The sequence below is a fragment of the Ovis canadensis genome, chromosome 2, assembly GCF_042477335.2.
Source record: "Ovis canadensis isolate MfBH-ARS-UI-01 breed Bighorn chromosome 2, ARS-UI_OviCan_v2, whole genome shotgun sequence".
Classification (NCBI taxonomy): Eukaryota; Metazoa; Chordata; class Mammalia; order Artiodactyla; family Bovidae; genus Ovis; species Ovis canadensis.
In genome coordinates, this window is record NC_091246.1 from 102,733,675 (window position 1) to 102,761,084 (window position 27,410).

Below are 27,410 nucleotides of genomic sequence, written 5' to 3' on the forward strand. Positions count from 1 at the left end.
GAAGATCCCCCGAAGAAGGAAATAGCAACCCATGAGAAGGCAATGGCAGCCCACTCCAGTACTCTTGCCTGGAGAACCCCATGGACGGAGGAGCCTGGTAGGCTGCAGTTCACGGGGTCGCTAAAAGTCAGACACAACTGAGCGACTTCACTTTCACTTTTCATTTTCATACACTGGAGAAGGAAATGGCAACCCACTCCAGTGTTCTTGCCTGGAGATCCCAGGGACAGCAGAGCCTGGTAGGCTGCCGTCTCTGGGATCGCACAGAGTCGGACACGACTGAAGCGACTTAGCAGCCAGTATTCTTGTCTGGGAAATCCCATGGACAGGGGAGCCTGGCGGGCTACAGTCCATGGGGTTGCAAAGACTCAGATTCGGCTGTGCGCCTGAACAAGAACAGCAACGCTCCAGTCATGGCTGCCTGGCTCCCAGCAGGTGTTCAATAAAAATGTGTCTGATCAAATGATAAATGAAGCGCTTTCCCTGCTCAGTCCTGAAGCAGCGGTTCACTCCCATCACTGCTCGAGAATGTTGCTAACAGAAGCTCTGCTGGGAGCTGGATTTGTAGGAATTTACTGGGCTGCTCGGGTAGAGACCTGAGTCCTTTGCTTTGCATTTGTTCCTGGGCTTCTCAAAGGGCAGTGAGAGGTCAGAGAGGGTCAACAGGCCTTTAGAAATAGCAAGAAAAGCTGTAGAGCCAGGAGAAAGGCCATGATCTCAAAACCCCACTCTGTTACATACATAACTGTGAGGAGGTGCTGATGTTCACACATAACTGTGAGGAGGTGCTGATGTTCACAGCGCATTCCTCTAAGGCTTTCACGACCATTGCCTTACCTCCAGGGTTCATGAGCAATGCCATTGGCCTTTCCAGCCTGGACGGGAGAGGAGTCTGAGGGAGAATGCATGCATGCTAAGTCGTTTCAGTCAAGTCCAACTCTTTGCAACCCCATGGACCGTAGCTCACCAGGCTCCTCCATCCATGGGATTCCCCAGGCAAGAATACTGCAGTGGGTTGCCATTCCCTTTTCCAGGGGATCTTCCTGACTCAGGGATTGAACCCAGGTCTCCTGCAGCTCCTGCACTGCAGGCAGATTCTTTACCTCTGAGCCACCAGGGAAGCCCCTGGGGGAAGAACAGATACATGCGTACGTATGGTTGAATCCTTTTGCTGTTCATCGGAAACCATCACAACATTGTCTGTTAACTGGCTATACTCAAATACAAAATAAATAGTCTAATTTTAAAAAAAAGGAAAAAAAGACTGTTGGCCTTTCCTAAAAAGGTCCTTTCACACCCTCCGGCTTCGCTCATCCTGTCCCCACCCTTCCCTGTTTCCTCTCTCTATTCTGCTCTCTTTCAAGTTCAAGGTCTGAGACGCTTGGCTGGAATGCTTTCCCATCTGTGTATTCTAAATCCTTGCTGTTTGTTTTTAGTTTTCCTTTATTTTTGGGTGTGCAGCAAGTAGGATCTCAGTTCCCCAATCAGGGAACAAACCCACATTCCCCCTGCATTGGAAGCGTAGGGTCTTAACCACTAGGCTACCTAGGAAGTCCCAAAATATCTTCATTTCTCTCCTGCTCTCTTTTTTCTTTTGTTTTTGTTTGTGTTTTGCTGTACCATGCAGAATCTTAGTTCTCCGACCAGGGATCGAACTCATGCCCCCTGCACTGGGAGCGTGGAGTCTTAACCACTAGACCTCCAGGGAAGTCCCTCTAAACCCTTGAATCCTGCCTGCACAGTGGGTCCACCACTTTCTAGCTCTACCTTGGCCAAGTAATTTAACCTCTCAGAACAGCTTCCCTATCTGTTAAATGGGACAATGACATACCCCTTAAAGAGTTCTTCTAACATATGAGAAACGCTGGGCTGGAAGAAGCACAAGGTGGAATCAAGATTGCTGGGAGAAGTATCAATAACCTCAGATATGCAGATGATACCACCCTTATGGCAGAAAGTGAAGAGGAACTAAAAAGCCTCTTGATGAAAGTGAAAGAGGAGAGTGAAAAAGTTGGCTTAAAGCTCAACATTCAGAAAACAAAGATCATGGCATCTGGTCCCATCACTTCATGGGAACTAGATGGGAAACAGTGGAAACAGTGTCAGACTTTATTTTTTGGGCTCCAAAATCACTGCAGATGGTGACTGCAGCCATGAAATTAAAAGACGCTTACTCCTTAGAAGGAAAGTTATGGCCAACCTAGATAGCATATTCAAAACCTAGATAGCATATTCAAAAGCAGAGACATTGCTTTGCCAACAAAGGTCCGTCTAGTCAAGGCTATGGTTTTTCCAGTGGTCTTGTAAGGATGTGAGAGTTGGACTGTGAAGAAGGCTGAGTGCCGAAGAATTGATGCTTTTGAACTGTGGTGTTGGAGAAGACTCTTGAGAGTCCCTTGGACTGCAAGGAGATCCAACCAGTCCATTCTAAAGGAGATCAGCCCTGGGAATTCTTTGGAAGGAATGATGCTAAAGCTGAAACTCCGGTACTTTGGCCACCTCATGCGAAGAGTTGACTCACTGGAAAAGACTCTGATGCTGGGAGGGATTGGGGGCAGGAGGAAAAGGGGACGACAGAGGATGAGATGGCTGGATGGCATCACTGACTCGATGTACGTGAGTTTGAGTGAACTCCGGGAGTTGGTGATGGACAGGGAGGCCTGGCGTGCTGCGATTCATGGGGTTGCAAAGAGTCGGATACAACTGAGCGACTGAACTGAACTGAACTGAACATATGAGGAGCTCGGGGTGGGAGGTGGTGGTGGTGAGTTCTCAGTAAATAGTACCGAGCTGGTGGCTCAGACGGTAAAGCGTCTGCCTGCAATGCGGGAGACTCAGGTTTGATCCCTGGGTCGGGAAGATCCCCTAGAGAAGGAAATGGCAGTGCACTCCAGTATTCTTGCCTGGAGAATTCCATGGATTAAGGAGCCTGGTAGGCTTCAGTCCACGGGATCGCAAAGTGTCGGACATGACTGAGTGACTTTGCTTCGCTTCCCTTCGCTTCGCCGTATAAGCCCCCAGGATCCTGGTGGGAACAGAGGCACCGGGGCAAGGGACTCGCCCAGCCTCTAAATCAGTGAATCAACCAGCCATCCTTCCCCGACCACAGTGTCCACAGGACCTCCTGGGATGCATCCACAGGCTCTGCCTACCTCTTTGTTCCCTCAGAATTCCACAACAGTGCTCTTTGGAAGAGTGGCTGAAATTCAGCACCAGGGGAAATAAGCCCATCTGAACAATTGGTTCCAAGTACATCCCTGAGGGGAAGTGCAGCCGTGAAATGAACGCAGTGGCAGCTAACTCTGATCCGGTTACATCAAAAAGACACAGTGGTGGGGACCTCCCTGGCTTAAGCTATTGCCTCCAGCATCTTTACCACCCAACCTAAAATGACGGAGTACAGGGTCATGGGGATTACGAACAATTCCTGAGTTGGTTGGGTTGCTTTCTCAATAAACACGTTAACCATTCCTGGTTTTAATGTATGTCTCAACTTAAAGCTTTCTTCAAACAAAACCCACATCAAAGACTAAAACTTCAATTCTTCAGTGGTTCCAAGGCACTGTTTTTGTAGAAAATGCCTTGCTCACCTTTGGTCTGAGGTTTGTATTACTAAAAGTTTTCTTCAGGGCAGATCCCAGAAACCACCAGCTGTTTGCCAAGGACAGGGGGATGCTGTGGTCCTCCAGGCCCCCAGGAGGATGGGTGTCAGCTGAACACGGTTCATGCAAGAAACAGAGATGCTGTGTGCTCACTGGCTACATCGTCTCCAACTGTCGTGCGACCCCATGGACCATAGCCACCAGGCTCCTCTTCCACGGGATTCTCCAGGCAAGAACACTGGAGTGAGTTGTCATTTCCTTCTGAGGGGGATCTTCCTGACCCAGGTATCAAACCCATGTCTCCTACATCTCCTCCACTGGCAAATGGATTCTTTACCACTGCGCCACCTGGGAAGCCCAGAACACAAATCCCAGTGGGCCTGTTAGTGACCTCCCAGCATCCTCTATTCTCTGTGAGATCTCGGATTCTCCAAGGGGGCTGCGTTGCCCCAGGGCCCAAGCTTCAGCCCTTCCCTCTCTGTTTTCTTGACTGGGAATGTCAGAGGCTCTCAGGCAGCCCCCTATTCCCGCCACACTCCCCCACTTCACCTCCGGGCTTCTTAAAGGAGCCCAGCTTTGTGTTTTTTCTAGGCTTCTTGGATCTATTCAAAGCCATCAAACCAAGGGCGGCTTGGATTCATCGGAACTGAGCGGCTTTCTGCATCAAGCAATCTGAAGGTCTCCTGGAAGGGGTCGCTGGAAGCTTTCAGGAAAAGTCACTGGATTTGTTTTCGGAAAGCTTAATACAGGCTCTTGGCAAAGCGAAATGCCGACAGGGCCAGATCGTGCGCAGAGCAGAGGAGAAAAGAGGAAATTGCGGTTGGAGAGGTTCAGGGGGTGACCTCAAGGCCACATGGCTGGGTCAGAAGGGCACTCAGATCTCAGGATTGCTGCTCTGCAGCCCGCCTGTCCCCTCTCCTTCTCAGGAAATCAGGGATTCTGAAAAACGGGATTTTCTCTAAGGGAAGTAGCTCAGTGAGAGCAGAGCAGTGGCAGCAGGGAAGCCTGGGCCCGAAGTGGACCTTTCCGTCGGGGGAACAGCCAGCCTGTCGGGCGCCAGCTCCGGCTGAGGTGCCGAGGGCCACTGTGGACGGCTGGGGCTCCAGTGTCCCGGCCCGGGTCCTGGCTCTAGCCTGGGCCTCCACCCGGCTGTTCACCTCCCACTGCTGCCACATCACATGCCGCTTGCAGCTCATCCTGGCTGCCCAGAGCCCAAGCCCGACCTCCTGTCCACAAATCCCCAGTGGCTTTCCTGGCCTCAGTTTTTGATTCCTGCTCCCAAACCTTGGCTGCTGCACCAAACGTTTTGGGTTTACCAGACAGCGCTCTGCTGTTTTACGTGAGGCACTCTACCTTGAATTCTGTCACCTTCTCCAGACATCAGACGGACACCAACTTGGTCTTCAAGACTTGGATCAAAGACACGTCACCCAGTGACCCGCTTTGCACATTCGTCTCCTACAGCCCCCACCATGCTCTCTGAGGAACGCTGCCTGTCCCTCTCAACTGCCGGCCTCTGAGCTCCTCAAGGTGAGGACAGGTCTTCCCCATGGGGCCCTCAGCCAGGGCCTGGTCTCCAGAGAAGGACGAGTGAATGTTCGCTGCTGCTGCTGCTGCTGCTAAGTCGCTTCAGTCGTGTCCGACTCTGTGCGACCCCATAGACGGAAGCCCACCAGGCTCCCCCGTCCCTGGGATTCTCTAGGCAAGAACACTGGAGTGGGTTGCCATGTCCTTCTCCAGTGCATGAAAGTGAAAAGTGAAAGTGAAGCCGCTCAGTCGTGTCCAACTCTTAGCGACCCCATGGACTGCAGCCCACCAGGCTCCTCCATCCATGGGATTTTTCCAGGCAAGAGTACTGGAGTGGGGTGCCATTGCCTCTTCTGGAATGTTCGCTAAGTAAGTGAATAACCGACATTCTCTTCCCTAAGTGTTTCTTTCCTTCCACACATCTACCTTTTCTCTGTGACAGAAGTGAGATGAGTCCCTCACCCTCTTGACTCCCTTCCAAGCTGGCTCTGTGCTGTGCTGGCTGGGTTACTGACCCTCAGGTTTCAGGCCTCCACTATTCCTGCTCAGTTCTTATCAGGTTCCAAACACTCCTTATCTTCCGTCCTTGTGCTCATTTCTCTCTCAAGTGTCTCCTGCTCTGCTCCAGCCAGCACCTGAAGGGGTATTTCTTGTTCAGTTGCTCAGTTGTGTCCAACTATTTGTGACCCCATGGACTGCAGCACCCCACTCTTCCCTGTCCTTCACCGTCTCCCAGAATTTGCTCAAACTCATGTCCAACCATTTCATCCTCTGTCTCCCCCTTCTCCTCCTACCCTCAATCTTTCCCAGCATGAGGATCTTTTCCAGTGAGTCGGCTCTTTGCATCAGGTGGCCAAAGTACTGGAGCTTCAGCTTCAGCATCAGTCCTTCCAGTGAATATTCAGGGTTGATTTCTTTTAGGACTGACTGGTTGGATCTCCTTGCTGTTCAAGGGACTCTCAAGACTTGCTGTTCAAGGGACTGATCAAGAGTCTTTTCCAGCACCACAGTTGGAAAGTATCAGTTCTTCGGCACTCAGCCTTCGTTATGATCCAGCTCTCACATCTGAACATGACTACTGGAAAAACCATTGCTTTGCTGCGAGACAATTTTTCTGAGTGAGTTTTGTATCTCTGTGTATTTTCAGTCACCAAAAATAAAGGGAAGGGAAGAAACATTTAAAAAACACTTTTCCATCTCCACCACCCTGTGGTGTTTGCATCTGTCAGGGACACTATGTGAGGATAAAGAGTAGGGATGAACAAAGGCAGAAACTGAACACAATCAGTCACGAAGAACAGGAAAAGCCCGTGAGGGGGGAAGTGTTGCTGTCAGAGGCAGAGCCCCCATCCCAGGCATGAAAACTTCAGTGTGGCCGATCCCAGAAGCCCCCAAGTAGGTGAGACAGTCAAGGCTTGGTGAAATAAAGAACAAACTCTGAGATGGGGAAAAGTCTCTTAAACGTAACTGAGACTCTAAAAAAGTGCAACTAGGGATTTCCCTGGTGGTCCAGTGGGAAGACTTCACCTTCCAAAGCAGCGGGTGCAGGTTTGATCCCTGGTTGGAAGCTAAGACCCGCATGCCTTGGAGCCAAAAAACCAAAACGTAAAACAGAAGCAATATTGCAACAAATTCAGTAAAGACTTTAAAAATGATCCACGTCAAAACTTTTTTAAAAACTAAAAAAATAAGTAAAAAATACAACTAGTGAGTGTAACAGAAGAGAAGCGGTCTCAATGACATAGAGAACAAATAAGTGGTTGCCAGTGGGGAGAGGGAAGAGGGGAGGGGCAAGGCAAGGGTAGGGGATAAAGAGGTACAAACTATTAGGTATAACATAGGGATGTTCTGTACAGCTTGGGAGCAGAGCCAATATTTTGTGATAACTGTAAATGGAGTACAGTGTTTAAACACTATGAATCATTATATTGTACATCTATAACATATGATATTTTATATCAACTAAACTTCAATTATAAAAATAGATTTTAAACAATGAGCATTGGTAAGGAAGAAATTAGCAATTTCATATTAAACCCACTAAGGAGAGTGGCCCACGAGGACCCCATGCTGACCCCCATGTCAAAGGCCAGAGAGAATGACTCCGAGAATAACAGAGAATCCAAGATGGCGGCTCAAGGGCTGCTGGTGGGCTCCAGACCAGCCGTGGGTGTTGGCTCTGCCCCGGACGAATGCCTCTGGGTCTGGGCGGCCTCCTTATCCTCTTCCTCAGCTTTCTCATCTTTCTAACAGGCACACAATTTATGCCTCCTGGATAGGACTGGAGAATTAGGTGAAATGGGGGGCACAGACACTTGACTTCTCCGAGTACCAGGTGCTGATTGGTTAGCAGTCCTGAGTGAGTGCCTACTTCAACTTGGAAGTGTGGTTTACTTTCAAATCATGCTGTTGCTGAGGTAGTAAAGTTGTACCAGGCATAAAACGTGCGCACAGTTGGACTAATAGATACAAGTATACATAAAAAGTCGGGTAGCTCTGTCCCTCAGGTCTGAAAGAATGCTAGCTTCTTGTGCTACACTATCCCAGACAGGTTCCCTGGCATCTCCAGGGACAGGGATGGATGGAAGGCAATTCATAGACTCCAGTGGGTAGTCTTTGCATCCTATATTCTGAAAGAGGGGCTTTCCAGGTGGTGATAGTGGTAAAGAACCCACCTGCAAGGCGGGAGACAAAAGAGACTTGGGTCAGAAAGATCCCCTGGAGGAAGGCATGGCAACGCACTGCAGTATTCTTGCCTGGAGGGTCCCATGGATGAAGGGGCCTGGCGGGCTATAGTCCATAGCGTCTTGAAGAGTCAGATCCAGCTGAAGCAACTGAGCGCGTACACACACACACACACACATACACACACACATACTCACACACGTTCTAAAAGAGAGAGAGAAGGAATTCTCTGGCGGTCCAGTGGTTAAGACTCTGAGTTTCCATGGCAGGAGGCATGGGTTCAAACCCTGGCCGGGGAACTAAGATTTCACATACTGTGAGGCATAGCCAGAAAACAAAACAAAACATTGAGAATCGGTTAAAGCAGAGACAGAGACCTCTCAGCAGCAATGGAAAAGAACTGTCTAGAAACCACCATCCTGATCACTTACTTTGAGCTTATATACTGCATGCTAGGGTGTCCACTGGTTCCCCACCCTGCCAAACACACAGAAACCTATTTCCCTACATACTGAAAACACACACAAGGTGTTAACCATTTTTCAATTTTTCTGAGATGCTACTGATAGCTATTGCTAAGCTCTGGCTTGGAATTTACCCCTGGCCCCTCCTGCGTACATTTTCCCATGTGAATCCTAATTGAGGAAACATTTTTAAACAATCTGAATTTACATCCTGCTTGAAATTCACGCTGTGGGGCTTACACAACACAGATCCTTTACTTACTCCCTCGCTGCAAAAATATTGTGTATTTTTCTTGCAAATGGACCATCGATGAGGGTAAAACAAATGTCTTTCTGTCTTGAGATGTGTAAACCTAACTTTTTTTTCTTGGCCAAACTCTCAAAAGCCAAACATGGTACCAGCCTTGCCTCAAACAAACAAACAACAACAACAAAAGACCTTTACCTCTCATCAAGCAGAAATCAGAAGCTCTGCATTCTATTTAGCCTCACTTTGGCCATGACCTAGCTGGGAAACTGTGGGAATTCTGTCCAGCTGTCTGGAGTGGAAGAGGAGGTGGTTTGAAATACCATCCAACCCTTATGACTCCAAAATCCTAAGACTCTAAAACCCTATGACTCCAGGCCAAAACAAGGATCAATAATTACAAGATCTTGTTCTGAAAATAGTTTAATATTGACTTAAAACATGGGTCCTGAGAAGTCTTTGCTATAATGCCTTCTTCAAAGGAAAACCTCCAACTTCTGATTCTGACCTGAGGAGGGGTCTATGTTTTTTCTCATCAATCCTTTTAATGTAGTAACACCCCCACCTGCTGGAGTTTTAGCTTTTTGCTGTTAAAGGTGGGAGGTGGTGGTGGACGTTTTGTTGCTAAGTCATCTTGGCTTCTTGGGACCCCATGGACTGAGGCCCATCAGGCTCCTCCGTCCATGGGATTTCCCAGGCAAGAATACTGGAGCCATTTCCTACTCCAGGGGATCTTCCCTTCCCAGGGATTGAACCTGGGGATCCTGCATTGCAGGCAGATTCTTTACCACTGTGCCACCAGGGTAGAAGGTGTTTGGTAAAGGTTCCAGGCCTCAGGGGCAAGCTGGGTTCCTAGAGGAGGGTTCCTCCTCACCACATCCTTTTTTAAGGAAGGTGGAGCCCTGGACTGAGAACTTTTTCCTTCAACCTTGGGAACTCATGGCGGGGCTGCCCTGGGCTGGAGGAATGACTAAGAAACTCCCCCAGAAGTAGGCACTCAGCATGGGTCAGAATTTCCTCACTTTTCTGTAAGATGATCTCCTGGCCCCTCCTCAGAACCTCAGTCCCAGGGATCCAGTGAATGCCTCTGGGACCAGAGTTCCGTGGAAACATAACCAGGAGTCTGACTACAGTGTGGGTTTGGTGTGAGCAGAGGCAGCCTGGTGGGTGGAGGCCGTGGGAAGGCCCAGGTCTCAGCCCGGAAGAGCTTCAGTCACCCTCCTTCAGCCTCAGGCCCTGTAACCCCTATCTCCAGGTGGGGGCTCCTCGAAGTTATTTAAGGAGCCCACTCCTCCTCTTCAAGACCAGGGGCCTGGGAATTCCCTGGCGGTCCAGTGGTTAGGACTCCATACTTTCACTGCCAAGGGCGTGAGTTCAATCCTTGTGTCAGGGACCTAAGATCCCACAAGCTTTGAGGTGCACCAAAAAAAGGTGCAGGGGTGGGGACGCTTCCCTGCTGGTCAGTGATAAAGAACCTGCATGCCAGTGCAGGAGATTCGGGTTCCCTCCCTGATCCAGGAAGATCCCACGTGCTAAGGAGCAACCAAGCCTGTGCACCGCAACTATTGAGCCTGCGCCCTGCAGCCCGGGAGCCAAGCAACGGAAGCCCATGCGCCCTAGAGCCCGTGCTCTGCAACGAGAGAAGCCTGAGCACCACAGCTAGAGAGTAGCCCTCACTCGCAGCAACGAGAGAAGGTCCACGGGCAGCAACGAAGACCCAGTACAGCCAAAAAGAAAAAAGACCAGAGGCCTCCCTCTCATCCCAGAATCAGAGACAGCCGAGGCCTGGGTGTTCTGCCCAGCCTCTGCTCCTTGCCCTGAGAGTCTCTACTCCCCACTCCAGGCCTCTCAGAACGGGAAATGGACAAAGCCGTTCAGCCTGGCGGGTCTGCAATGTTGTGTGTGTCTTATGTGTGTCTTTCATGCCTTGCATGCTGCATGTACGGTCCCCTGTCGATGGGGTTGAACCTGCAAAGCCACCCCAGTTTCCTGCTCCATCACCGATGGAGACATTTTGGGGTCTTGTCGGGGGCAGTTACCTGAGCTCTGGGCTCCAGGGAGGGTACAGCCCCTTCAGGGCAAAAAAGAACACCAGCAGTGCCTGAGAAGGGGCTGGCCAGCCTCTGAGTGCAGAACAGAGGCTCCAGGGCCAAGTAGATTCAATGCTCTTCCCCCAGGCTCCCTGCCCATGCCTGGGGGAGACCCCAGCCTCTGCGACTCAGCTCTCTCCCACACCCATCCCCCCATATGCTGTGCCTCCAGCTTCGGGGCCCAATCCCACTGCAAAGCCCACCCAGCCAGGCCCACCGACGCAAGGTAAACAGAGATGAAAACATCCCTGTGGGCTGCATGGTGACTGACAGCCCACAGCTCTTCCAGGCTTGCCCAGCACAGCCCACCCCCTGCTCTTGAGTCAGCAGGAGAAGCTGCCAAAGAGCCTGACAAGCACCCGTGGGTACACACTGGGTGGGCAGTGTCTCTGCTATCCCTCTCAGAGGTCATCTTTCCACCGTTCCTCCTTTCCCACCACCCCATCAGGACTTCTCCATTTCACAGGGGAATGTCAGGGTCCTTCTCAGCTGCCTTGGCACTGTTCTACCAAAAGTCAACAGTCAACAAAGAGCTGTAGAAGGCAGTGTTCAAGAGACAAAGTAGTTTGCCCAGCTCTCAAAGAAATGTGACTCAGATATATCACTGACATCCTAGATCAGATCTAGACTCCCTTCCTTTGCCTTCAATTTTTTTTTTTTTTTTTTGGCTCCTGGACGGTCCAACACATCTCTTCTAGCTGAGACATTCCCAGTCAAGCCCTTAGCTGTCCTTGAAAGGGACTCTAGATAATGCTAGAAAGCATATAGATTGCTTGTGGATTACAGCATCCAAGGTAAGGTGTGGAGAAGGGCACAGCAGCCCACTCCAGTATTCTTGCCTGGAGAATCCAATGGACAGAGGAGCCTGGCGGGCTATGGTCCATGGGGTTGCAAAGATTCGGACACGACTGAAGCAACCTGGCATGGCACAGCAAGGGAAGATGAGCGTACGGAGTCCCTGTAGATATGGGCATACCTGTCCTCAGGTACACCCATCGCTTTAGAGAGACAAAAAGCTATCACATACATTTCTCCTATTGGATCCTTAATCACTGTCCTAGGAAAGGAAAGGGCAGAGGAAGTAGGAGGCAAGATAAAGGTTCAGGGACTTTGGAGAAGGTACTATTCAAGAGCAAGGTCTCTTGGCCCTGCATAGCTTGGATGGAAGTGTCACTTTAAGGACCCAATGGAACCAAGGATCAGCCTTCAGGAAACCTCACGCTGGGTCCAAAGGGTGCATCTACAGTGGTGTCTGTCCATTTCCCCAGGCCCTGGATTCCTGGAGAGCCCACACCAGAGCCCCTATGCCTTAGAAGAGGGTAAACAGCTTGAGCCTTTATGCGGATGGTAAATTTTAGAGCCCCCAGAATACTACGTGCTGGTACCATTTTTTTAACTTGGCTAGAAAATTCTGTTCATTGAAACTTGGCTTGGAGGCTCGCTCTTCTCTGGCGATCTCTCCAAGGTTCTACATGGAGCCCTTCATAGTGGACGTAAGCCCTGGAAAAGACTGTTATAACTAGATAAGCTGACTTTCCTCGTAAACATTGTAGGAAGGACCCTGGTTGGAGAGACATCCATTTCTGGACTCAGTGGTCTGCCAAATGAGATCTCCAGCATCACTGCTCAGTTAGTGGCAGAGGAAAAAAACAAACAGGATTCTGCTTAGCCTCAACACCTTTCCCCATATAACTACCCAGGTAGGTCAAGCTCTTTAAGGAAGTCAGTAACTGAATTTTAGCAAGCATCTCTAATGATTTGAGAAAGTCTGTCTGAATTGTGTATTACATAGGATACTAATAATTAATACTGAGTCCTAACCATGTGTCCTAACCACCAGTTACATGGATTGACTCATTTAATTCTCACAATGACTCTATGATGTAAGAACACTTTTTATTCCCATTCTATAGATGAGAAAACTGAGGCACATATTACATAGTGAGGCAACCAGAAAGAAGCCTGGGCAGTCTGCCTCCAGACCCTTCCACACAACCACTGGAAACATAGCCTGCGCCCCTGGGGTATAATTCTCTCTTGCTGGACAAACTGAGCCCTGGAGCAGGTAGGTAGCTTCTTTGACACTGGAGTCGGGGCCAATGGCTCCATCTCCCAGACCCCAAAACTTGTGGGGCTGCTTGGGGCAACAGCCACACCCATGCCAACCCAGAATCCCAGTGACCCCAACAGAATTTCCTTACTGGCATCCACTGTTCTGTCTCCTTTCTCTCCTTTCTCCCCTTTTGGGCCTCGATCACCTAGAACAGAGGAGGAAAACCCACATTAGAAATGGAAATAAATCCGCATGGTGAACAAAGGCTTATCACCAAGAGACATTAACCCCAAACCAGAGAAATGCTGAGGCAGGAGCCCACAGACCTGCAGGGCATGTATGGCAGGAAGGGTAAGAGCTCGAGTCAGTTATGCTGTCTGTCCAGTCCTCCTTGGGAGCAGGGTGGGTGGGCACCAAGCCGAGAAGTTTCCTTCCCTCTTAATTAAAACACAGAGGAGCATCGCAGCACAGACTTAAAGCAGCGCATGGTATCCCACAGGGAGAAGACAAAGAAAAGATATTCCTATTAAATAGCCAAAATTTTAGAAGCTCAAATCCAAGGTTGCTCTAATAAGCATGCAGGGAGAAAAGGAAGCAGGGAGGGTCTTCAGTTACAAGGAAAAACACAGGGTCTACATCAGGCAGATTTTTTGGTGGGAGAGGCTATACAACACGAGGAAGAGTTTCCAGGGAATTGTGGCATTTCCTTCCCGGGATATGGTTAAAAGAACAGAGCTCTTTTCTCAGCTAACATCTCACTCTACAAAGAAGTTGAAAGGTCCTGACACCACTCAAGGGGACATTAAAAAGACCGGGGATTCCATCCAAGTGCCTCCAGAAAGACAACTGCAAATCAAAAGCTTATGGCAAATTCTCTCATGAAAAAAGGGAAGCCAGCAAGTTCCAGGGGAAGATGGCTTCTGTGATCCAAGTTTTGAAAAAAAAAAAAAGCAACCATATATGTAAATATGAATGCTCCAAAGTGTTTACAGTAGTTACTCTAAAGAGTAAGCACGTAAGAGACCACGAAGGAGGGCACTCACTGTTTACTTTAGACTTCATACATTTCTGTATTGTTAAATTGTTTTTAGTAAGCATACACTGCTTTTGTAATGTGTTTTAAAAATCAATTTTTTAAAATGTGGATATAAAAGGAAGGAAAACCTCAGTCTGTTTAATCACCAGTCAGAAAGCAGAATAAAAATTCCCAGTGATCCAAGATTAACAGGTCATCCTTGCTGTGGGGTGAGAACAAGTGAGGAGGCAAAGGCCAGGGAAAGAGTGTCAGACGTCTTCTTCTGCAATAGCGCTAGGAGGTTTGTACACTCAAAACGAACATGAAAAGATGGGAATGATTATAAAGTAGGCTCCCCTGAAAATGAACAAGGTGACTATTAACACGAAGGAAAACAAGTCAGAAGAAACACTATTGACAGCGGAAATCTGAGAACTGGTTCAAGTTTTAACTATTTGGGGGATCAAAGAATATGACAAACTGTAAGGAATCTGGCAGTACTGGGGGGAGGGGCTAGCCTGGGCTTGCAGTCTCCGTTCTCCTGGCCCGGTTTCCTCTCATTACGTCACTGAACTGCAAGCACAGGAACACTCCCTTGCATTTCTATAGTGCTTTAGAGTTGACCATGTTTTCACTCATATACATTCCATGTAACCCTCATGAGAGCCCTGTGAAATATGGCATCATGAGGATTTCTAGTTTGGGGATGGAGGAACTGATGCTTAATGGGAATTCCCTGGTGGTTCAGTGGTTAGGACTCCACGCTTCCACCGCAGGGGGCATGAGTTCGATCCCTTGGCCAGGAAGTAAGATCTTGCATGTCACATGGCACGGCCAAAAAGAAAAAAAAAAAAAGGAAGAAAAGCAGCAGATGCTTAAAGAGATTCAGTGACTTGCTCAAGGTCACTTAGTGGGTCAGTGGCAGCACCAGAATTTGCATCCGGTCCACACTCCAGGACCCACGTTGGTGTGCAGGGGCGGGTGGTGAGCAAGCAAGCTCTGAGATGCAGTGTTACCTTTGAAGCCACGCATGCCCATCGGTCCAGTGGCTCCCAGCTTCCCTTCATCACCCTTGGGGCCAGGCAGTCCTGGGGTCCCTCTCTCCCCTGGCAGACCTAGGGAGACAAGAAAGTTTTGGGGCCTCAGACTCAGAACTGGAAGGGCCCTCAGCGACCACGGTCTGGCTCAACCATGCATCTTCCTGTTGCCTCGGCTTCTTGATTTTTTTCAGTTAAGGATGCTGCAAAAACAGAGCCCAAAAGGCCAGCACAAACTCTCCCCGTCAGCACCTTTAACCCAATGAGTCTGGATCCCTCCCCAACAAAGGTCCAAGTCTATTGTGAGCAATGTTGGAGGTGCCAAGCTCATTTGGGCACGCTCTCGTTAGCTCTACCTATGCTAGAGATTTAGATTTGCAAAAAAATTTTGAGCCTTTTGAATGTGCCACGCACTTTCCTGAATGCTTTTCATTAAGTATCTTATTTAATTCCCCCCATAATCTGAGGTGTTTTTCCACCGGTATTACCAATGAGAAAACTGAGGCCCAGGGAGGTGAGGCAGTCTGCCCAAGGTCACACAGCAGACACTGTTGGAGACAGGATCTTAGCCCTGATGGGCTGGCTTCATCTCATGCTGAATGAAAAGGGCTTATTGGTACTTAGGGTAGGAAGAAGATGAAATCACTCCTCATTCCATAGGAAAAAAAAAAAAAAAATAGAAAGGTCCCTTCCCTGCAGCAAACACAGGGAAGTGTAGAGAAGGGGATGGCAGGCTGACAAGGAGGGAGGAAGTCCGAAAGCTCAATAATTGGGGCGAGATAGGCTGTTGATCTATCAGGCCCCAGGGCTCCTGGCCACAAGGCCCGTGACACCAGCCGCAGGTCACCATGGAGACCGGAAGTCAACAATTGCTTTTATCCAGTGAGGCCTCCACCCCTGGAGGCCTGACCTAAGTCCAAAGTTATCTCTGCAAAGCAGGGCACTCTGATTAACTAATTAATTGTTCTTTCCTGCTCTGAATGTTAGTTCGTTTTCTTTGGCCTTTTTCCAAGACATGAAGAAATCTGCCTTTCACTTATGATTCCTCTACAGCAAACACCAAATGACCAGGGTCCCAAGAGGGTGGAAGGACCTCAGAAAAGGGCTTGATCCCCACCCCCCGCCCCCCCCCCCCCCCCCCCCCCCCCGCCCAATATAACATTCCTGTAGGCCAACAGCCCTGCTGTCATGGAATTCTGAATCTCATGCAGGATATGCCCAGGGGTCCCCATCCCATCATTGAATGAGGGAGAAAAAGAGGTTCAACTGCTCTGGAAGCCCTTGGGCATCCTTAACTTCTGAGTTAAGGGAGCTGCGCTGAGAGGCGGAGGCCAGGAGTGAAGGCCAGGCTCTGAGCTCCGCCTCCACCAGCCTCTGCCTCCTTCCCTGTTTGCAGCCTCCTTAGAGATTTAGGAAGGAGAGGGTTTGGAGGTGTAATTCCTGACATAAATAAGCAGATACCTTTACCCCGATAAGCCTCTCCTTTTCTTAAATCACTTAGAATAGGGGTCCCCAACTTCTGGGATCTAATGCCTGATGATCTGAGGCGGAGCTGAAGTAATAATAATGGAAAAAAGTGCACAGTAAATTTCAAGCACTTGACTCATCCCAAAACTATCTCCCCACCTCACCGTTCATGGAAAAATTGTCTCCCATGAAACTGGTCCCTGGTGCCGAGAAGGTTGGGGACTGCTGACTTAGCAGACTCTAAGTGCGTGCATGTTCAGTCATTTCAGTTATGTTTGACTCTTTTTGACCTATGGACAATAGCCTTCCAGGCTCCTCTTGTCCATAGGATTCTCCAGGCAAGAATACTGGAGTGGGTTGCTGTGCCCTCCCCCTGGGGATCTTCCCAATCCAGGAATCAAACCCGTTTCTCCTTCGTCTCCTGCATCCCAGGCAGACTCTTTACCCACTGAGCCACCTGGGAAGTCCCAAGAAGACTCTACACTCTCCTAAATGCTGCTCACAGCAGAGGCTCCAGAATTGACAGGCCAGGATGCAAAGTTTGATAAGGCAGTGGAACAGGAGCTCCTGAGAAAGGCATCTTAGGAGAACACATTCTTTCCAGAAAGTCCCCAAGTACCCTCCTATCAGCTGTTGGACCTTCTCGGCTGTCACTAGGGCAGGTAGCAAAGGGCAGGAGAGGACAGGTATCTACTGACTGGGGTGGTCTCCTCAGAAGCAAGGGGTCAAGTGCTGGGGACTCAGGAAATGCCAAGGGGGTGCGGCATACTTGAAGGGTTGCTCTGGATCAGAGGACACCTTCGATTCTTTCTGAAGATCCTGGTCTCAGGGGCCCTGACTCCTGGGGTGGGGAGTGGCTTCAGGGAACTATAAGACTCCTGTGCACTCTCTTCCTTCCGACCCTGGTACTTTCTATGGAAAAGGATTTGCTCCATCTTAGTGTTAACACTACTTTAAAAATGTTTTAAGCTTTCCAAACCAGAAAGATTTTTTTAACTGACTTATATTAACAGCAGGGCTTTCCTGGTGACTCAGATGGTCAAGAATCTGCTTGCTACATGGAAGACCTGGGTTTGATCCCTGGGTGAGGAAGAGCTTCTGAAGAAGAGCATGGCAACCCACTTCAGTATTCTTACTTGGGAAATCCCATGGACAAAGGGGCTTGATAGCTACAGTCCACAAGGTCACAAAGAGTTAGACACGACTGAGAGACTAAAACACACAGTGTTACACCAACAACCTCTTAGTCTTTTAACGGAATAGGGCGTCTGAAGCTGAGTCGATTGCGGACTGTCCTGAGAGCCCCGTCATCGACACCAACGATAAAACAGAAAGTCAGGGATGGATGGGGGAGCCGCTTCCCTTCCTGGTATGTCCAGGTCCCTCCCGGGGCCCCCATTACCTCGAAGTCCAGGTAGTCCAGGGATTCCAGGCTTGCCGTCTTTCCCTGCATCCCCCGGATCACCTTTGGGGCCCGGTGGTCCTGAAAGGGTGACACACAGCACTAAGGTTAGAGGACAGCTTTCTGGAGCAGGTCGCCTGCAGAGGAAACAAAAACTCCCTCTGAGGGACTTCCCTGGTGGGTCAGCTGTTAAGAATCTGTCTTGCAATGCAGCTACACGGGTTTGATTCCTGGTCAGGGAACTAACGTTCCACTTGATGCAGAGCAGCTAAGCCCTCAGGCCACAACTACTAAGCCCACAGGCCACAGTGAGAGATTCCCTGTGCTGCAATTAAGCCCCGATGCAGCCAAATAAATAAATATTAAAAAGAAAAAACCTCACTCCTACAGAAAGGAAGAGTCAAAAATATGCTTTGGAGGCACGTGGGGCTCTACTTCGTCCACGTTCGTGTGTGTGTGTTGTGGGTGGTGGAGGCAGAAATCAGGGAAACCTTCCTGGAAGAAGTAACATCCACAAAGAAATTGCAAGGAGGAACAGAAGTGGCTAAGCAAAGGGAGGAGTGGGAGTGTGTTATGGACTAAATGCCTGTGGCTCCCTCATTCCAACATCAAATGTATGTGTTGAAGCCCTACCCTCCTATGTGATGGTGTTTGGAGTTGGGGCCTTTTGGGAGATGATTAAGGTTAGATGAGGTCATGAGGGTGGGGCCCCCATAATGGGATTAGTGCCCTTATAAGAAGAGACCTCTGAGAGCAGTCTCTCTCCATCCCTTCCTCACACTCGTACTGGCAAGCATGCTTTCTCTGCTATAGGAGGATCTGGCAAGAAGGCAGCCATTGCCAGGATGAAGGCTCGCATCTGAACCCAATCCTGGTCTCAGACTTCCAGCTTCCAGAATGGTGAGAAAGAAATCTCTGCCTTTTAAGCCGTCCACCCAGTCTGTGGTATTGTTGGTTAAGTTGCTAAGTTCTGATTCTCTGATCCCATGGACTACAGCCCACCAGGCTTCTCTGTCCATGGGATTTCCCAGGCAAGAATACTGGAGTGGGTTGCCGTTTCCTTCTCCAGGGGATCTTCCTGACTCAGGGATCAAACCCAAGTCTCCTGCATTGGCAGGTGGATTCTTTATCACTGAGCCACCAGGGAAGCCCGCGGTATTGTTATAACAGCCTTAACTATCTAAGACACGGTGAAAGGGGAAAGTTCCAGGCAGAGAGAACAGTCCCCATAAGAGCCTAAAGATCTGTGAGAGTTGGTAGGATTGGAAGCCGGGGGGACACATGATGGGGTTAGAAGGGTGAGAAAGTGGAGGGTCTCTGAGGCCTGGTTTAAGTGTTGAACTTGACCCCAAGGGCACCAGAAGCCACAGGAGGGACCTAAAACACAAGTGTGGCCAGATCTGCACACAAGGAAGAGCGCTCGGGCTGCGGTGTTGGAAAAGGGATGGGAACAGGGGGAAATAAAGGCAGGGAGGCTAAGGAGGAGGTTGCACCCAGCTGAGAGGTGGGGGAGCCCTGAATTAGGGAAGTAGCCATGAGGAGGGATGTCAGTGGCTGTTAAGAAGTAGAAGAGACAGACCTTGGCTAACGTAGGTGAAAGCAGAGGAGGCAGCCCGGATCAGGTTCAGATTTCTAGCTTGAGCACCTGGATGGGAGAGGCGGTTTCTAAATGCTCCTTAGTGGGGCCTCCTTCCACGGTGAGGCTCCAGCATGGCAGGGATTCTAGCCTGTGTGACCCGAGTCAGTCCACACACGCTGGGTTCAGATGACCACACAGGCAGCTAGCTAATGAGTGAGCGAGCCGTGGATCAGCTCAGGGCTGTCTGGCCCTATCAACCCTGCCTCGCTCATCATGCTAGACGTCGCATCATTCCCAGAAGAGACCTGTCCCTTCACGCCCTGCAGCCTGCTCTTCCCAGGCTGGCGAGCCAGGGGCCCCTCTCCATCAATCTCCTATCACTACCTGCCCCACCAAGGCTGCTCGTTGCCACTCTTGTGGCCAAGCCTCTGATACATCATTCCTGCCACACGCGGGCACGGCCTATTTGAACACATGTCCTTGGTACTATTGGATGCTTATCCCACACTGCCCTGTCCTGTAGTCACAAGGGGAGATGTTCTCTTTTTCCTAACAAGATGGCCAGCTCCCTGAGACAGGACCACACCCTTGGCATCCCTGTACTGGCTGTGAAGACCCAGATTCTAAACTCTCCATTCTGGCTTCTCAGTGAGACAAAAAAGAGGACCAAGGAAAATGCCCAAACTGTACTGCACTGGGTCAAACTGTCCCTGCCTATTTTAAGTCCACCTGGGACCTCAGAATACAACTTTCTTTAAAAACAGAGTCTTGGCTGCTATAGTTAGTTAAGATGAGATCAGATTGGAGTAGGGTGGGTCCTAACCCAATTTCTGGTGTCCTGACAGACAGACACACGGGCAGAAGGCCAGGTGACTACGGAGGCCGAGGTTGGAATGATGCGTCTACAAGCCAAGGAATACCACGGATAGCCAGCAACATCAGAAGTAGAGAAAGAGGCCAAGAAAGATCCTCCCCCAGAGCTTTTAGAGGGAGGATGGTCCTGTGCACACCTGGATCTCAGACTTCCAGCCTGCAGAACAGTGAGAGGATCGATTTCTGTTGTTTCAAGTCACCCAGGTGCTTCCCTCGTGGCTCAGTGGTAAAGAATCCTCCTGCCAATGCAGGAGACTTGGGTTCGATCCCTGGATCAAGAAGATCCCCTGGAAGAGGAAATGGCAACCTACTCCAGTATTCTTGCCCGGGAAATCCCATGGACAGAGGAGCCTGTCCATGGGGTTGCAAAGAGCTGGACACAACTGAGTAACTAAACAACAGAAAGCCACCCAGGTTGTGGTGCTCTGCCACGCAGCCCTCGGAAACCAAAACATGTATACTCGGCCCCTAGCAGTCATGCTTGCACAATACATATTTGCCGAATGAATGAGTATATGAGATCAGAGGGTGTTAAGACACACAAAACAGCCAGGCAGCCAAGATCAAGATGTACTGATACATTCACCAAGTTGGCACTGTCCTCAGACCCTAACCAAAGCTGACAGCGGTTGAAGAATTCAATGGCATGAGAATAGAGGAAAGAAGGAATCAACAATTGAAAAGTGCACAAATCTTTAAACAAGGCACGGATCATGCGAGGAGGACCGCGGTTTGGAATCATCTTCCTCTCTTCACCAGGGCTTCCCTGGTGGCTTGGCCGGAAAAGAATCCACCTGCAGTGCGGGAGACCTGGGTTCGATCCCTGGGTTGGGAAGATCCTCCGGAGAAGGGAACAGCTACTACTACTACCTACTCCAGTATTCTGGCCTGGAGAAACCTATGGACTGTACAGCCAGGGGTTGCAAAGAGTCGGACACGACTGAGCAACTTGCACTCCTCTTTTCTAGGAAGAAGAACAAAGTAAGACTGGCCATGCGGACCTCAGCTTTCAGACAATAGGACTGAGACACCACACCTGTTGGGAACACGCCTAAGATTTATATAGCAGAGAAAGATGGGGGCAAGAAGCAAGTGAGCTTTACAATGCCCACGCCAGCAATCCCCTGGCCAGGTCAAGGCTGCAGCAAAGGTTGCTGATGCAGTTCCTGAATCTCTGCCCATCACTGGTTGTCACACCGCTGTCACCCTCCCCTGCCCCCAGACCACTCCACCCTTCTCACTCTTCCCTGCTCCTTCCTGCCCTCCCCATGGGAAACTCAGCACCCTGGGCTCAAGCAGGTCAACGGTGCTATGGACCACATCCTCCAATTCTTCTGCTCACTCCAAGGTGGGTGTGACCCAACACATGGACCTTCCCAGCAGTAGTTCTGGCAAAAACAGGATGCTACCCAGTGGACTAACTCTGATGGAGAGGCATCAAGGGGGCAGAGATCACTTGGAAGGCGGGGTTGGAGGATGGAGATCTCGGGTTCAAATTCTCGGTCTGTAAAATCTAAGTAGAAATTCCTTCCTCGGGTGTTTGCAGTGAGGAGTAAGGGAACTCAGTGACATGGTGGATATAAACGGGCTTGAGAACCTGTGAGCGGCAAGACTGTCCCTGACCATCTGTACCCCACTCTTCAAAATGCTTCATCAGAACTATGCTGAGATTACTGAGGATGGCTATTAGAATAGCCCCATCTGAAAACCCCCTGCCAGTTCAATAAGAACCAGATTCTAAAAATATCCTACACGTGGATAGAGTTTTTAAGATACAACTAAGTGCTTAGTGTGGGCTTCCCTGGAGGCTCAGTGGTAGAGAATCCGCCTGCCAGTGTCTGGGTTGGGAAGATCCCCTGGAGAAGGAAATGGCAATCTACTCCAGTATTCTTGCTTGGGGAATGTCATGGAAAGAGGAGCCTGGTGGGCTATACTCCATGAAGTCGTGAAGAGCCAGACATGACTGAGAGACTAAACAACAGCAAGTGGTTAGTGAAGACCTTTACTAGAGATTAACTGGGAAGAAGCCAGGGCAGCTAGTAAAGGCAGGTGCTGATTTGCAGGGCTTAGTCGTGTCCTCGGGTGGTACTAGCCAGGCTGACTCAGAAGAGCCTGGAATGTGGCCAGTCTGGGTCTCAAGGGGCCAGGCTGTCTGGAGCTCTGAGGACCAAGCACTTCTTCAAATCAGAGCTGACTGCTGGTGATGCATTCTTGGGATCTATCTGTTCCTGTTCAGTCGCTAAGTCATGTCTGATTCTTTGTGACCCCATGGACGTGTGACAGCACGTCAGGCCTCCCTGTCCCTCACCAGCTCCCAGAGTTCACCCAAGTTCATGTCTATTGAGTTGGTGATGCCATCCAACCGTCTCATCCTATTATCTCCTTCTCCTCCTGCTCTCAATGTTTCCCAGCATCAAGGTCTCCTCCAGTGAGTCAGTTCTTTGCATCAGGTGACCAAAGTAGTAGAGCTTCAGTTTCAGCATCTGTCCTTCCAATGAATATTCATGACTGATTTCCTTTAGGATGGACTAGTTTGATCTCCTTGCAGTCCAAGGAACTCTCAAGTCTTCTCCAACACAGTTCAAAAGCATCGATTCTTCGATGCTCAGCCCTCTTTACAGTCCAAGTCTCACACCCATATATGACTCCTGAAAGCCTACCTTGGGGTCTGACTACTCGGGACCTGACTTGATGTCATTTTCTCAGGAAGCCAGGCTGATAGTCTGGAGCTTGCTTGGACTCCTCCCTTTCCTCTGCCCTGCCCCCTTCACGGCTCTCATCCAGGTGATTCCCGAGGCTTGTCTCTCCCTCCTTCCTCACTGCCTCCCTCATTGGGGTCCTCCCAGCCTCCCTTCCTGGATCCAGCTTCTCTCTCTGACCCACTGTTGCTCTCTGATTGATCCCATCAGAATCAGGTGAACTCAGAGCCCTCGGAAGCCCATCACACTACAATGAGCAGCCCTCTCTGTTGGAGACTCCTGCAAATCATTCCCAACCTGACCCCTTCTTCTGCAAACTCACAGTCTGATGCTTCTCGATACAAATTCTCCTCCACCTCAGCCAAAGCTTTCTCCTCATGGTGTCCCCAAATATTAGCCAAGTCCTTTCCCTTCTCAGAGGCCCATTGCTCTCAGCTCTGAAGCTCACCTTCACACTCACCCCTCTGATCTCAGAGGGCACCAGGGCGGAACCCCCACATCTCAGAGCTGGGAGGAGCCACGAGCATCACTGTGCACAGATTCCCCAGGGAAGCATCCGAGTCTGGACAGGCCACCCTATACCCACATGCCTGTCACTGTCACACCTCTCAGACTGTGGTCCCCAAGGAGGACAGGCCTGCCTGTGGGGCTAGAACCCTGCTCTCCATGGCCCTGGGCCTCGTACAGCATCCAGCACATGGGTAGGATTCAAGGAATGACTTCTGGGGAGTTGTGGAGGCTGTTACATGGTGTCAGCCATCCCAGTGGTCCCTGCATTGTTTCTAATTTTATTGTAGTACAGTTGATTTACAATGCTGTGCTAATTTCTTCTATATAGCAAAGTGACTCAGTTATATATATATATATATATAATATTTTAATATTTACAATATGGCAACAAAGTCTGTCTAGTCAAAGCTATGGTTTTTCCAGTAGTCATGTATGGATGAGAGAGTTGGACTGTAAAGAAGGCTGAGAGCTGATGGGGTCAATCAGACAGCAACAGTGGGTCAGAGAGAGAAGCTGGATCCAGGAAGGGAGGCTGGGAGGACCCCAATGAGGGAGGCAGTGAGGAAGGAGGGAGAGACAAGCCTCGGGAATCACCTGGATGAGAGCCGTGAAGGGGGCAGGGCAGAGGAAAGGGAGGAGTCCAAGCAAGCTCCAGACTATCAGCCTGGCTTCCTGAGAAAATGACATCAAGTCAGGTCCCGAGTAGTCAGACCCCAAGGTAGGCTTTCAGGAGTCATGTACGGGTGTGAGACTTGGACTGTAAAGAGGGCTGAGCATCAAAGAATCGATGCTTTTGAACCATGGCTTTGGAGAAGACTCTTGAGAGTCCCTTGGACTGCAAGGAGATCCAACCAGTCCATCCTAAAGGAAATCAGTCCTGAATATTCACTGGAAGGACAGATGCTGAAGTTGAAATTCCAACAATTTGGCCACCTGATGCGAAGAACTGACTCATTGGAAAAGACCCTGATGCTGGGAAAGACTGAAGGCAGGAAGAGAAGGGGACGATAGAGGATGAGATAGTTGGATGGCATCACTGACTCAATGGACATGAGTTTGAGCAAGCTCTGGAAGATAGTGAAGGACAGGGAAGCCTGGCGTGCTGCAGTTCATGGCATCACAAACAGTCGGACACAACCTAGTGACTGAACTGAACTGATGTATTCCATATTTTCCATTACTGTTTACCACAGGATACTGCTACATAGTAGGACCATGTTGTTTATCCATTCTATATCCAATGCTTTGCATCTGCTAATCCCAAACTCCCACTCCATCCCTCCCTGCCTCCCCCTCCACCAAGGCAACCACAAGTCTGTCTTCTGTATCTCTGAGTCTGTTTCTGTTTCATAGACATGTTGATCTGTATCATACTTCAGATTCCACATGTAAGTGACATCATATGATATCTGTCTTTGTCTGATTTACTTCACTTAGTATGATCATCTCTAGGCCCATTCATGTTCTTGCAAATGCATCATTTCATTCTTTTTGAGTAATATTCGGATGAGTTCTAAGATTCTCACCATCTACATCATCGCCCTCTCATCTTTTCTACCACTGGAGCAGGTCGGAACAGAGGTAAGCTGGGACAGGAGGAGCAGAGTCCACTTCTCCTCAATCACAGGAACAGACCAAAGCCCCTCACTGTGCTTCTGGCTTGGTGTCAGCATTCTTCTCCCAGCTCCTGCCACAGAGGGCAGGGGAAGTGGGAGCAGAGCAGTCCCATGCCTAGGTCCCTGCCTGTCCACCGGTCTAGCCCACCCCCCAGCGCAGCTCTGCACTCACCCGACTGCCCTGAGCCGCTCCGGCTGGAAGCAACTCCAGCGCAGAACAAAGGATTTGGGGACTGGGGAGAAGGCCTTCCCTGGTGGCACAGATGGTAAAGAATCCACCTGCAATGTGGGAGACCTGGGATCGATCCCTGGGTCGGGAAGATCCCTTGGAGGAGGGCATGGCTACCCACTCCAGCATTCTTGCCTGGACAACCCCATGTACAGGGAAGACTGGCAGGCTACAGTCCACGTGGTCGCGAAGAGTCGGACACAACTGAGCAACTGAGCACACACGCACACACGCACACTGGGCAGAAACACCAGGGTTCTTCTGGGGATCGGCCAACAGGAAGGGAAAGGCAACCCACTCTCCCTTCTGGGATCCTGGAATGAGAGATGGGGTGGGGGACCCATGGGTGCTGGAATCTAGCCAATGACCTGCCAAGAACAAATGTTCATTGGTAGCTGATGCGGCAGGCCTGAAGCCAGCGAAACAGCGACCCGAGACTGTAACGTAAACACTGCAGCAGAAGTATGCTAATCCCAGGCCAGTGGCTGGAGGTGGGGTCCCGCAGCTAAGGGCTCTGCTTCCCCTTCCCTGATGTCACTGGGGCTCCGGATTCTCACCACTGACGTTTACACTGACATTTACACTGTCATGAGCTCTCAGGCCTCATTTCCTGTACCCTCTCTGGGGCCCCGGCTGTATGCACCAGGCTGTGGCCAGCCTGCAAAGCCAGCTTTCTCCAGAGCCTCAGGCAAAGGGTCAGTGCGCAAGGCTGGGTGCAGCTAATGACTTCCACAGCAGGCACTCCCCTCCTGTCCCAGCAGAGCCTCAGCTCACCTCTGCTCTGACCTGTTCCAATGAAACAGAGAAGATGAGACCGCGACAGCGCGAACGGGGAGAAGCTTAAAGCTCATTCAAGGGACTTCGCTGGTGGTCCAGTGGTTAAGAATCCGCCTGCCTGCAGGGGACATGGATTCAATCCCTGCGAACAAAGATCCCACACGTCACAGGGCAACTAAGCCCGTGTGTCACAACTACCGAAGCCCCTGCACCCTAGAACCTGTGCTCCAAACAAGAGAAGCCACATGATTAACCCACCCACTGCGACTAGAGAAAGACCGCACACAGCAACAAGGAGCCTACAGAAGACGCAGGGTAGCCAAAAATAAATAAATACTTTTAAAAAAAAAAGAAAGCTCATTCAAATATTATCTGCTCCATTCCTCTCCCAGAAACAACAGAGCCCCCTGCCACCCGCTGTGGGGGGAGGGGGAGACACAGTCCCCACATATGAACATTTGTTGAATGGGACTCTCTACTAGATGGTCTATTTTTTTTCCTCAAAAAAGCAGCCCATGGATAAGTATGCTTTGCCAACTTGCTTTCATGAACTGAGAGATGAATCTTCTAGCCCAGCAGGGCCACTGGCTGGGGATTTGATGTCGGCAGGTCATTTCTCTGCTCTGAGCTTCCAGGGCCTTAACTACAAAATGAGGGATGAGCTAGTTGATTTCAGAGCCTCTTTGTCACTCTAACCTTCTGGGAGTCTATGAACATCCACGTAGTGAACAAAGCCTGCTGCAGCTGAACACGTGGCTGCAGGCCCCTGCTCACACACTACCCCTCCTGGGAGCCTCCCCTCTCTGGTTAGCTTTCCTCCTCCTGGAACGCCTCACCTGCCTGATCATCTAGGTTCTCTGCTTCTTTCAGCGCCGCAGAGAGATTTCAACAGACCTGATCAGTGCTGAGAACGCAAAGCAGGAAAACAGAGAGCGCCACCGTGAATGTACACAAAAGACAAGCCAGAGGCAAAACCCGTAGAAAACTGTGGAACAAAGCGAGAGAATGCAACCGTTTGGGGTCACGCTCAAGAATAACATAAACAAGTTCATATATACAAAAGTATACAAAGTGGAGCATCTGTGGATTCTGAGCCAGGAAAAGGCAGATGGGGAGGGTGTGAGGTATGTGCGTGTTTAAAGACTGAGTGGAACTGAACAAAACTAGTAAAGAAAAGCCACTCAGACCACAAGACACAAATTCAGCAAAGCTTATCTGCTAAAAAATCCCTTATCCAAAAGCCAGGGTAGAGTTCTGTGTTGTTGCAGTTACATGGTAATTATACTCCACTGTGCCAAAGAGAATTCTCTTTAATCACACCATTTGGGTCCCCAGCAACCATGAGTGAGGGAGGAGGGACAGGGAGACAGCATAGTAGAGGTCCTGGGAGGGGCAGGGGCCAAATGGTGCTCAGCTCTGAAGAGCCAGCAGCCCATCAAGAATGCAAAGCTTGGGATGTCTCTGGTGGCTCAGTGGTAAAGAATCCTCCTACCAGTTCAGGGGGTTTGATCCCTGGTCCAGGAAGATTCCACATGCCA

The 27,410-nt window shown here is 50.0% G+C and overlaps 1 protein-coding gene and 1 long non-coding RNA gene across 2 annotated transcripts in view; one reads left to right on the plus strand and one right to left on the minus strand.

Annotated features, from left to right (window-relative positions):
* SCARA5 (scavenger receptor class A member 5) overlaps positions 1-27,410 on the minus strand; it is a 133,538-nt gene that overhangs the window by 23,357 nt on the left and 82,771 nt on the right. Inside the window, exons 5-7 of the mRNA XM_069574174.1 lie at positions 17,590-17,670; positions 14,700-14,798; positions 12,817-12,873 (exon numbers count right to left, since the gene is read on the minus strand). Of these exons, the coding sequence (XP_069430275.1) occupies positions 12,817-12,873; positions 14,700-14,798; positions 17,590-17,670 (237 nt within the window). The remainder of the gene's footprint in view (positions 1-12,816; positions 12,874-14,699; positions 14,799-17,589; positions 17,671-27,410) is intronic.
* On the plus strand, positions 4,470-6,317 carry LOC138434630 (uncharacterized). The gene is made up of 2 exons (XR_011254824.1): positions 4,470-5,498; positions 6,051-6,317. It is a non-coding gene; the product is annotated as an uncharacterized lncRNA (long non-coding RNA).